Source organism: Kogia breviceps, chromosome 2, assembly GCF_026419965.1.
Source record: "Kogia breviceps isolate mKogBre1 chromosome 2, mKogBre1 haplotype 1, whole genome shotgun sequence".
NCBI classification, from domain to species: Eukaryota; Metazoa; Chordata; class Mammalia; order Artiodactyla; family Physeteridae; genus Kogia; species Kogia breviceps.
In genome coordinates, this window is record NC_081311.1 from 193,644,778 (window position 1) to 193,657,197 (window position 12,420).

A 12,420-nucleotide genomic window follows, 5' to 3' on the forward strand; every position below is an offset into this window, starting at 1 on the left:
GACCACACACCTCTTTCATTCTTTTTGATGCTTCTACATTATTATTCCACTGCAAGGGTGAACCATAAGTCATCAGATCTCTGATGAGGAACATTTAGATTTTTTTTGTTTGCTATAACAGAAACTGTTATAGTGAACATCCTTGTATATACTGTATACCTTTGAATATAGGTAAGATAAGAGCCTAAGAATGGAATTGCTAGGTCAAAGGTTATGGGCATTAAAATTTTGAGAGATGTTTTGCCAAATTATTTCTCCAAAGATTTCAACAATGTCTACCCACCACCCCCCCACCCCCAGTAGCGTATCAGAGCATCTATTTCTCCACACATTTGCCAACACTGGACATGATTATACATTGAAATTTTTGCCAGTTTGGTAAGTAAAACTTGGTATTCTGAATGTTTCAATTTACATTTCTTTAATTATGTATGAGGCTGAATATATTTTCATATGTTTTTGGCCATTTACATATTTGTCTTTTAGTCAACTGTTTATTCATGTCCTTTTCTCACTCGTTTTAAGCAAGAGAGTGACAGAATCAGATTTCCTTGTTAAAGGGATGGGTCTGGTATCAGTTCCGGTATCAGCCAAAAGAGGAAACAGTTTCAGGGGTTGATCCAAAGTCTCAAAAATCACAGAAAACTCTAGAAGTCCAGAACTGAAAAGTGTCCAATGTTTCGGACACTTAGAAGGTCATTGGTGGTGGCCTTTGCCGTGAGTTTCCGTGGGGTGATTCAGATGGGGGCTCGACTGTGGTGTGTTTGAAAGGTAACGTGAAGGGGAGGCGGCAGACGTTGGCTGTTCTTTCAAGAACCTCGGCTGTGAAGGAAGAACACTGAAAGGGTGGTTGATAGATGAGGGCCGAGGGAGGAGAAAGGGGAAGGTAGTTTTAAAATATTAAATATATTTGGACATGTTTCTAGGTTGTAGGGAAGGAACAGGCTTACAAGGAAAGTTAAATGTACGGGATGAAAAAGGAATGGTTAAATTTTGATGCTGTGGGATTTCGGAGGAAACGGGCTCAGGATAACGTAGGAGGTGCAGCCTTGAGATGGGGCCCTTCTTTGTCTGAGTCACTTACAGCTGAGTGCTGGGGGATGACCAGAGACATCGGGCACAGGGGGACAGTTTTTCCGGCGGCCAAAACAGACCAGATGTTTCAAGGGGCCAGACAGGAGGACCACAGGGAGAGCAAAGGGTCTAGCCCAGCATTCTGGCTCTTTCCATCTCACCAGCCAGCTGAGTTGTCTTCCTCTTGCGGGGACGGATGAGTGAGGGGTAGGAAGAGAGCCAGTCACATGGCCGTATGGCAGCCCAGCACAGGGAACCATGAGGCTGGGGAAAGGGAGCTTCCCTCTCACAATCAGGCACACGACAAAGTCTGGAAGGGGCTCCAATTGTTAAGGGTAGTTACCTCCAGGGAGTGGCTTGCGGGGTGAGGCTGGGGAGAGGTTGTGTTACCTTTTAAACGAGCACATGTCACTTCTATTAAAAGAAAAGACGTAAGATGAAAAGGAAACGTTTCAGAGGTTACCACCTTAGATGCTGGATGTCCATCCTGAATCATGGTAGCTAATGAGAGAGGTATGAGAGATGCCCAAGGAAGAGGCCATGATGCAGTTGCATTGATGCAGCAGTAACCAGCCTCCTGTTGTCTAGCGCTGGACAGTTTATAAAGTGTCTCCGTCACTCATTCAATAAGCGTCTACAGAGCCATCTGTCCTGTGCTAGGCTCTCCCTTGATCTCATTTACCCCCCTCCCCGTGACGCAGAGCCGTGGCCTCATTCATTTCATCCGACAGGTCAGGAAAGCAGGAGGCAGAGCTGTTGGTTTTCTCGAGTCCACTGCTTGAGCCCAGATCTTCAGATTTTCAGTCCGGTTTTCTTTCCATCACATTATGGCCACCCAGTGACTCTGTTGCTTGAATTAACAAACAATGGTTTTAAATCGGTTTATTTTATGGGAAATCCCTGGCGGTCCAGTGGTTAGGACTCTGCAGTTTCACTGCTGAGGGCACGGGTTCAATCCCTGGTCAGGGAACTGAGATCCCACAAGCCACCCTGTGCAGCCAAGAAAAAAAAGAAAAATCAGTTTATTTTATGTGACAGCAGGAGTATGTTGAGTGGAGTTCTGTAACTTAACGTATGCTATCCCGTGATCACACCAGTAGTGTGTTAGTTTTTTTCGTCAGGCTCGGGGCTTCAACTCCCTAGGGCCGCGATGTGAAAGCAAAAGGTCACCTTTGTGCCCTCGGAGAGGCTGTTGAGAGTCAGCCCCGACACTGGCTAGGGTGCCTCTCACGGCTCCGGGGATGCCTCACCCCTTTCACCCGCCGTCCATCCTCTGTCCTCCTGCAGATCACCCCCGAGTACCTGCAGAGCATCTGCGTCCGCCTCTTCAGCAACCAGATGCGGCAGAGCCTGGCGCGCAGCGTGGACTTCACGAGGCCCGGCACGGTGAGGCTCTGCGCCCGGTCTGCCCCCGGGTGTCAAAATCCCGTAACTTAAAAAAACGGGAGAACGGGAGGAAATAGCACATTCGGAGTCTGCATCTCAGCGGGCTTTGGAGGTCTGTGCGTTCCCAGAAGGAAGAGTGGGATTGGGCCGCTGGGAGGAGGCCTCCTGGGGGCGGGGGCGGCGCGTTTGTCTCTAACTGGAGAAGCTGCTTGCTGGGTCCCAGGGCCGCCAATGGCAGCAAGGCAGTAGGAAACGAAGGAAACCTCGTCCTGTTTGAAAAACCACTGCCTTGTTGGGGTTGTGCGGTGTCAGACGGGCTTTCCTTTTATCTTTTTAAACTTTAGACTTAGAATCATTGCAAAAGTACAGAAAAGCTGCAAAAACTGCCCAGAGGACACTTGTATACCCTTTACCCATATTCACCAACTGCTAGCGTTTTACTCATTTGTTTGTTTACTTTCTCTCCACACACACCCATACACACACACTATGTTTTCTGAACCGTCTGAGGATAAATTACATATGTTTATGGCCCTTTGCTCCTAAATACTGGAGTGCAGTGTGCGTTTCTTAACAGCAGTGTTCTCTTATATAACCATGTGATTGTCAACTTCGGTAAATTTAATATCGAGGCAGTATTTTTACCTGACTAACCTACAGTGCATGTCCCAGTTTTGCCAGCGGAGCCATTCACGTCCTCTACAGCAGCCCCTTCCCCGTGCCCAGAGTGTGGGCTCAGGTATTACGTTGATTTGTCGTGTCTCCTTAGCCTCCTTTCGGCTTCAACACTCCCCCACCTCCGCCACCACCAACCCCGCCCCCCCCACCCCCCCAGCTCTGGGTCCTTCTTTCTTTGACTTTCATGACATCAACATTTTAAAAGAAGACAGTCCTTCCCCTTCTTTAAAAATAGAACATTTCTCCTTTTGTGGTTGAAGTTTCCTTGTGGTCAGATTCAGGTCTGCGTTACAGGCCGAGACATTACGTAGGTGATGTGTCCTCCCTAGGAGAGCGCATCTGGAGGCCTGTGGAGCTGAGTCGGGTTCTTCACCAGGGGCACGAGTACAGCTGTGCCTCCAGAGGACGTTTTCAGAGTCCGTGAACCCATGTCCCGGGAGCGCACACCAACCTGCCGCCTGCTCCGGAGGCTGAGAGTGTGGAGCCGGGCAATTAGGAAGGAAGCACCGGGTGATCCTGAGGCAACCCCGAGGGTCAGAGCCCCAGCTTTTAATTAAGCGTTTGCACATTAATACTAGGGTCTTCGCAAGCAAGGCCTTTTTCAGCATTAAAATAATGTACCTGCTTCTCAAGTAGATTTGAAGCAGCTTATTATGGAAATGAAGTATGAGAAAATGAGAAATGTGAGAAATGAAAGCAAATATGAGAAATGAAAAAATAGAAAATAAAAATAAAGAAAGAAATTTTGGTTAGAATTCATAGAAACTGAAAGTAGATTGGTGGTCGCCAGGAAGTGGGGGAGGTGAGGGGATGCTGGTCCAAGGGTGCAGACACCTGGCTTGAAGACGAGTAGCTCTGGGGGTGTAACGTGCGGCGTGGTGGCCACAGATAACAACACTGTATTGTGTACGTGAAGGTTTCTGAGAGAGCAGATCCTAAATGTTCTTACAACAGCAGAAGGTAACTATGTGAGGTGACAGCTGTGTTAAGTAACCTTATTGTGGTAATCATTTAACGATATATACATTTATGACATTATCACATTGTATGCCTGAAACTCACACAACGTTGTATGTCAGTTATATCTCAGTAATGCTGGGGGAAAAAAAGAAATTGTGCTTAAAGGAAAATGAGGGTAGGAAGAATAAGAGTAAGCCAGGGCTAAGGCTAGTATAAGAAAATGCATGTCGGGGCTTCCCTGGTGGTGCAGTGGTTGAGAATCCGCCTGCCGATGCAGGGGACACGGGTTCGTGCCCCGGTCTGGGAAGATCCCACATGCCGCGGAGCGGCTGGGCCCGTGAGCCATGGCCGCTGAGCCTGCGCGTCCGGAGCCTGTGCTCCGCAACGGGAGAGGCCGCAACAGTGAGAGGCCCGTGTACCGCAAAAAAAAAAAAAAAATTCATGTCCCAAGTTACTGTACCTCTGGAAGCGAGGCTCAGATTTGGCTGTGGGCTTCCTAGTAGCCTGTGCAAAAAACAGTTACAGGACTTATTTCTAAGAGAGGGTGATATTCACTGCATCTAAAACGGCATTTGTGCTATACACGTAGCCTGTGAAACACAGCAGTAAAATGAACGCCTACGAGCCCATCACACATGCCCACAATAGACCATCTCAATGCCACCGACGTCCCCTATGTGCCCTTTAGACCGTGAACTTTTTCCAAGTAGGTATATTACTCTTACAATTTAAAAACAAGTCTAAGTACTTTTTTTTTTTTTTTTTTTTTTGAGGACTGGAAGGTCAAAAAACTGCTGCACAGGGTTTTTCTGGTGCTAAGACCTGAGGAGAGTTCCTCTCGTGGATCTTGGTAGAAAGGACATGGTAACGTGGTGAAGAGCCAGCGTCCTTGACTATGTCCTCGGGGTGCACATGGAGGTGCACCGCCAGGCTTTTGCTGCGTTGGCTGTGCCTCACGTGGACAGGAGCTGCGGAGTCCGTGCTTTAGGATGTGGGGGCAGTGATGTCAGCATACATGAATCTTCGCGAATGGACCATTTTTAAAATGCCAGTAAAGCACACAACAGACATCCGAGTTTCGAAAAAGTAACTCCCTCGTGGGCCCTCTAGGGTGAGGGGCTTCAAGCCACATCCCTGTGGCTGGCTGAGTTGACCCTCTGTGTCCAGTGTATGCTTAGCTGTAAGTCATCGACCTAAGGTAACATTAAGGACCAGAGTGTGTTTACCAAAAATGATGGCTTTCTAGCAGTAATTAGCATAGCAGGATCTGTGTCTAATAAGACCACATCTCCCCCCCCCTTCCATTTATGTATTAATTCAGTAAATACTTAGTGTTCTGCAGGTTTGCTTATAAAGTCCCACCCTGTCTTGCATATACAAGAATCCTGTCTGTTGGCGGAGTGCTGCTTGCAGCATATTTAAAACTGATGTTGGGGCTTCCCTGGCGGTCCAGTGGTTAAGACTCCGCGCTTCCACTACAGGGGGCACGGGTTCGGTCCCCGGTCAGGGAACTAAGATCCCACGGGCCACGTGAGCAAAACTGATGTCATGTTTAAAAGGAGCAGTATAAAAGGGGATGGGGGAACAACGTATCTGATAATTTCATCCTGTTAGAAGTTACCTTCATTTGTCAAGAGACTGGTCCTACCATCCTCCCCTGTTACGGTGGCACTAAGGTGCAGAGTGTAAGCCTCAGAAACCACGGGAGAGAGGATGCGCTCTGTTTGCCTTAACTCGTGACCGTTTTTTTTTTTCTCCCGACTTGAGTCATTGACTTAGTTAACAGGCCATAAAAACTTCAAACAATTTTTTATTGTTCCTAGTATATTTTTCTTATAAGGTGATAAAAAGTGAGTGAGGGGTCATTACGGAAGTGTAAAAGAATATTGTAGTTGACGAGGCGTGCCTGACATCAATGTATGCTCTCAGATTTATAACGCATGGAGAGGAAATTAGGATACAGTTTGGATCAGATGTCCGGTGACTGAGCCCATAGGATCTAGGATTTGGAAGAAGATTGCTTTTTTATTTTTTTAAGGGACTGTAGTCCACCCTAAGTCCAAACAGGATGCCATCAATTTCAAGATAAATAGGTAGGCACAGACCAACCTTCTTTCTAGCCTGGTCCTTGATCAGCTTCTCCTCGGGCTTGAACATTTCAATTCACTGTACCTGACAGGAGCCTGGCTTGGGCCCATCAGAAAATGGCTGGTACTACAAAGTTTAGTGCCTTTGATACTGGTTTTTACATCTGGCTGTTAAGAATCTGGCCCTCTGCAACCTCATTCACTGTGGAAAGTTCAGAAGGGCTCAGTAAATAAGACCCTTCTTCCCCGAGCGCCGAACCAATCAAAAAGTGCAACAATAGAATGAAGGAAAAAGGAGCTGAAGATACTGCTGCTGATTCTGACAAAGCTTGTATTGGAGAATGTGGATTTTTTTTTTTTTTTTTTTGGTAGGCAGGTGGGTAACCTACTTTTGAGCCCTGGAATTAAAGAAGTGTTCTCCCCCTGTCATGCACAGCTGTGGCCCAGCCCCTGCCCTCCACCCGTACCACTGGAGCTGTGCTCTCTGTGCAGCCTCACTGCCCAGAGGAGGGGGGTGCAGGGAGGTGCAAATCCAGTAAGTCCCCCCCCTCTGGGGGGTATGTGTGAAGACTGTGGAGGTGTGGAGGCCGAGGACCCCACAGAGGAGACAAATGTGTTTCCGCCCGACCTCCTAACCGCCCAGGTAACTTGCGTCCGGAAGTCCGACGCATTATCAGAGCCGGGCGCCAAATCCACGCGCTCCCAGGGTTGATAATGACGGATTCAATGTGGAGAAGGGCACTCTCCTGGGTGGCCTGTGCCAGCTGGACTGCTTGTCACCAGCCTGACCCCAGGTTTGCCATGCCATGGTCCTCACCACATCGGGCTCCAAACCCTCGGGCCTGTCACTTGCCGGGATCTGAGACGAATCTGATTTTATATTATCAGGAATCTAGTCACAGGTAGTAAAAGGAGAAACTTCCTCCTCAGAGCACAAGAGGGAGGGTTTTTTGTGTTCTAAGGTTATACAAGGGATACAGGAATCTGTGTTAGCTGGAAAATACACAACAGTTTAGCAGTAAATGGAGCAAAGCAGAAACCCCTTCCCTCCATCACACTCACCCCATCCTGCCTTCCTCCACAGCTGAGTGTTGCTGTGTCTCGTAGGCATCCTCCAGACCTTTAAAAATTGTACATAATCGAGATTTTATTACACATATCATTCTGCAGCTGTCTCCTTTCACTTAACCGTACATTTTTGAAAGTCTTTCATGTCCCTCTAGCATCCTTGTATTTCCCTTATCTTTCAGAATTTTAATTTGAGAACAATATGGTACATTTAACCATTCCTCTGGCACACTGTCGGTGCTTTGCTCTTTCTAATGACGCAGCATCCATCTTTGTGTGCTGCAAATAGCATTTAAAAGTGCTCTGGTATGTCTTTCTCTTCTTAGCCCCCCGTTTGCAGTGGGCTAGCATGAATGCAGAGACACTCTCAAGGTGGAAATCTGAGCACAGCCCCCCACTGAGTCCCAGGTCCCACCCTGTGGCGCCTCTAGGTTTGTGATTCAGCGGATGGGAAAGTTTCCATTTAAACCCATCCTTATTGGAAAAATGGCTCTTCGGGGAATTAACCCTCCCTTTCTTCCACGACTCCAGGTAGGCCGCGCTGGAAATACAAGTTACAGTGCTTCCTGGTGTGACAGCATTAAATATATTAAAGGCCCAGGACATGTGACTCTTAGGAGGCATCTGCTTCCAGAATCAACCATCTTTGTTAGTGAAAACCGGCGGGGGCGGGGGCGGGGGTGGCGGTGGGGGCGGTGACCCTTTTGGGAGGTGGCCTCACGCAGTTGTTCAGGAAGCCTTGCTGTGGCACTATTCTGCTAAGGAGGGTACTTCCCGAAGCTTCCTGCTGTGGACTGTGGCTCTGCAAATGAAGTCCAGCATCTCCAGCCCTGGCGTTCTCCCTTAGGTGGCTTGCTTAAGTCTTGGCAGGACACGTGCCCTTTCCCCGTGTTGCCACCGCATCTCAAGGCAGCCTTTCCGGGCCCGGTGCTCTGTGTATCGAGGAGGAGTTGCACACCGAGTTCCCCTCTCCCCACCACACCTCATAGGCCAGTGCCTGTCACGTACCGGAACTGAGCCTGTGACGTGAGGATTGAATGCCTCTGGTCTCATCGGTCGGTAGGACCGTGATTAGCAGAGGGTAACTGTGCCATTAGCTCAGACCTTTTCCCCGACCTCCAAACCCAGACTTGCCGGCCTCCTCCCCGTGAATGTCTGACAGGCGCCTCACACTTTCCGTGTCCCAACCCAGGCTCATCTTTTCCTCCACGCAGGTGATTTCCCTCCTGTGTTTCTGTCCCAGCAAGTGGCACTCCAGGGAACCCCGGGAGTCACCCGCGGCTCTTGCATTTCCTGTGCCCTGTGCCCAGGTGGCCGTGCGGATCTGGGCGGGCTTCCTCCCTCCTGCCCTGCCTCTGTCGCTTTGTGTCTATTCAGCCTCTTCCTCTTTCTGTCCTGACTTAAAGCCACATTTCCTGCCTGATCTCAGTCTCAAAACCCTTAGATTCATGATGGCTCATTCACACGGAGCTGGAGTGACCTTTCTCGTTGTGTCTTATTTATTTACTTATGCCCTCAGGCTTCAGGAAGGATTTCGGTACCGACGGGAATCCCATCTTGTTACTCCCTTGCTTAATACCTGGCATCGATTCCGGTCCAACGTGCCCAGCAGGGAGTCCCCAGCCTTCCACCACCTGATGTGCACCTGTCTCTCCAGGCCTGACTCGGGTCTCGGAAACCCCAAGAAGCCCCAGCGCCCCAGCCCCTGGCGCGTCCCCAGGTGTGCGCGCTGCTGTGCACCTTGCCCGGCCCCAGGCTCTCAGACGCCTTCAGGCTGCGGGCTGGTGAGGCAAGCCAAGGGCTCAGACGCCCTTGGCCCTTGACGCGCACACATAGCGCCGCTTCCAGATCGCAGTTGCACAGCTTTGCATTCCAGCGCTCCCCTTCTGCGGTCACAGCCCTGCGTTTTCGAGCTGTGTCCGTACCCCTTCCTGTTACAGAGTTGGCCCTAGCAGCCTCCCCGTCCCCGTGGCGGGGATACCCCTCTGGGTCCCCGGCTCCTGTTCCCTGTCTGCCGCGTGGCCGACACGCATCTCCTCAGCTTTCCCACGGCGGAGACTTAACCTCTCCTGGTGCCCGTTCCCCGTGAGGTCGCCCGACAAGGGTCCTGCCTTTGTCCTGCACCGCACAGGCGGCACCTGGGTTCAGCGTCAGTCCCACGTGAGCGGGGCCAGGGAAGAATGGCTGGCGGCGGACCAGCCTGGTCCGGGGAGGTTTCTGGCTCCAGACGGGGCCTTCCTGTCGCCCCGGGGCTCGGCAGCCGCTGCTGGTGTCATCGAGGCTCCTTCTTTCCGGCCCTGCCTGGGCTGCGCACACGCGCTGCCGTCCTGTGGAGCAGCAGTTCCCGAAGCGTGTGCCCCGAAGCCAGTCCCACAGGATGTTCCCGTCCCCAAGCAAACTGCGGATGTCCCGAGTTTGAGTCACGCTGGGTCCTGAGATTCATGACCCCCAGCCGTACACCAAACTCCCCGGAGAAGTCCCACGGTGACAGGCCCCCGCCAACCCAGGCAACCTCCAGTCGCTCGTGACCCAGGGACACTCTCGCCACGTCCCACCTCCTCCCCGTTCCTCCAAGCACGCTTCCCGACGTCATGCGTCATTAGCAAAGCCCCTCATCCCGCCGTTGTCACCAAGAGTGGTCCCAGGCTCGTGTGGCCCCGGTAGCGCCCTCGCCCACGCCGTGACCCCGGGGGCCGGGCTCCGCTTCCTTGCCTGCAGCTGGGAAGGGGTGGGGCCGCAGCTCCTAAGCTCCGCGCGGTCGTTCACTCTCGGCTTAGGGAGCAGTTTAGTTCTCCCACGTCCAAGCGTTCCAGAGAGCCCTGCCCGGAGCCCTGCACGGCACAGGCGCTCAGCGACTCACCCACAGGTTCATTCGTGCCTCGTTCCGCGGGCCTCTACCTGTGCCCGCAAAGGGCTGCCGCGCGTTCGCACTGTGCTTGCCCAGTGGAAAGCGCCCCCCGTCTGCGCCCACGTCCGCCGCGGCCGGGGCGCCGGCCGCCTCCCGTGCCCCAGGCCTTGGGGGCCTGACCCTGAGCGCCCAGCGCAGAATCCCGGAACTCACACAGCGCCCACCGGGGCTGCGGTCAGGGCCTCCTTAGCGAGGGGATGCTCCCTGGGCTTGTCGTCCATGCTCAAAATCCAGAGTTACCTTGAGAGGGAAATTATTCCAACTGATGATGTTTCTGGGCCTCTCCACCCCTCCTGCACGCAGAGCAGCGCCCGCAGCTGGTGGCAGTGACCTTTAAAAATCCAATCCAAAGAAAAGGTTAGTCAACAGATCAGAGCAGCCCCCTCAGTGTTCGAGGAGTCTTTTGTTGTTGTTGTTTTTGCGGTACGCGGGCCTCTCACTGCTGTGGCCCCTCCCGTTGCGGAGCACAGGCTCCGGACGCGCAGGCTCAGCGGCCATGGCTCACGGGCCCAGCCGCTCCGCGGCACGTGGGATCTTCCCGGACCGGGGCACGAACCCGCGTCCCCTGCATCGGCAGGCGGACTCTCAACCACTGCGCCACCAGGGAAGCCCTGGGCTAATTTTTAAATCACATATACGATTATGCTTGGAGAATCCTGGTGGATGAAAAACTTTGCAAATCTGTTGGTTCTGTGCCCTTACAGTGATTTGGGATGAGTGCATTGCTGTCAGTGTTTAACGCGATCTGTTTCCTTCTGTCCCCCTCAGGCTTCAACCATGTTAAGAGCCTCCTTGGCACCCGTGTAAGTAATTGCTCTTAGGAATTGTTATTAAGGAGAATAGCTATGGGTAAAACAAATTCAAAATAGTTTTAATAAATGCTCTTAACCGCCTAGCTTAGACGCATTCCTTTGATTACACTGGAGCTACATGTGGGTATTAAAGGAAATACCAGTAATCAAGAGCAATACTTATAAAAGTATCTTTTAAAGTCAATTCTATTTATGTCGGTGAGGTAGCATCAAATGGAAAAAATTGTTGAATTGTTCCTATAATATTCTATAGAAATCAGTTTAATCTACTGTCATAGGTCAGTCAACAGAACGTTGCAGTGTCTAAATTTCATGTTCTCTCCTGAGTCACATTGTGACCAGGGCCACAGGATAGCTCCGTGTGTGCTGGAGCATTCCTATCCAAGTCAGTTAGGCTGTCGCCCATGGGGTTATCTGTCGCACGGGGGCTTCACCAGGCATGTGTGTTGCACTAGCAGGGAAGTTGGAACCTTTGGCATGGACACGAGGACTAGGGTGGCTTCTGGTGACCCTCTGAGCCAGCCTTGGGTGGTGGTGGGGGTTGGAGGAGTGGGTGCTATGATATTACCAAGACACCTGCGGTCGGTACAACATTCCTCCTTCCCTCGGCCCTGCCCGAGTCTGACATTAACCCTGCACTCTGTTCACTTCAGATGGTGGCTGTAGAATGCAGTGCATATGAGCACGGACTGCCAGGGTTAAAAACCCCCTCTGCCGCCAGCTCTGTGACCTTGGACCACTTTTTAACCTGTCTGTACCTCAGTTTCCTCGTGGACTGTGGGAGAGTGGCTGGACCACAGAAATGGGAGATAGCTGAGCAACTTAGTAATATTGCCATTATTGGCAAATAAATATGGCCCAAATATAGATGACAGTTTTTCCTCCTTTGAATAGAAGCTCCCCAGCTATAGAACATTCTCAAACTTGGCTTTACAAATGGAACTTTTTTTGTCTAGAAAAAGAGCCTGTTTGCATTTTAAATTAAAACTTTTTTTCATTTTGAAATAATTTCAGAGTTGCAAAAATAGAGCGAAGAATTCCCATATACCCTTCGCCCAGACTCCCCTGTGTTAATATTTTACACCAGCCCAGTGCAGTTGTCAAAATCAGAAAATTAATGCTGAAAAAGTACTGTCCTCTAGTCTGCAGGGCTTATTCACATTTTATCAGTTGTTCCATTATGTCCTTTCTCTGCCCTGAGATTCAATCCAGGATCACACATTAGTCTTGTCATGTCTTAGTTTCCTTTAATTTGAAATCATTCTTCAGTCTTTGTCTTTCGAGGCCTTGACGCTTTTGAAGAATACTGGTCAGTTATTTATAATTGGAATTTTTAAAAGTATTTGTATTAATTTTTAAACTCACAATAGTATCTGCCTCTGGAAAAACATCAAAATAATCAATGTGCCATGTACAGAGGTTTACCGTTTGCTTTATTAAATATTAA

General features: G+C 50.4%; 1 protein-coding gene across 1 annotated transcript in view; it reads left to right on the forward strand.

The window, feature by feature from the left end:
• The window catches only part of ARMC9 (armadillo repeat containing 9), a 139,587-nt gene that overhangs the window by 34,266 nt on the left and 92,901 nt on the right, over window positions 1–12,420 (forward strand). Inside the window, 2 exon segments of the mRNA XM_067027168.1 lie at window positions 2,362–2,460; window positions 10,930–10,964. Of these exon segments, the coding sequence (XP_066883269.1) occupies window positions 2,362–2,460; window positions 10,930–10,964 (134 nt within the window).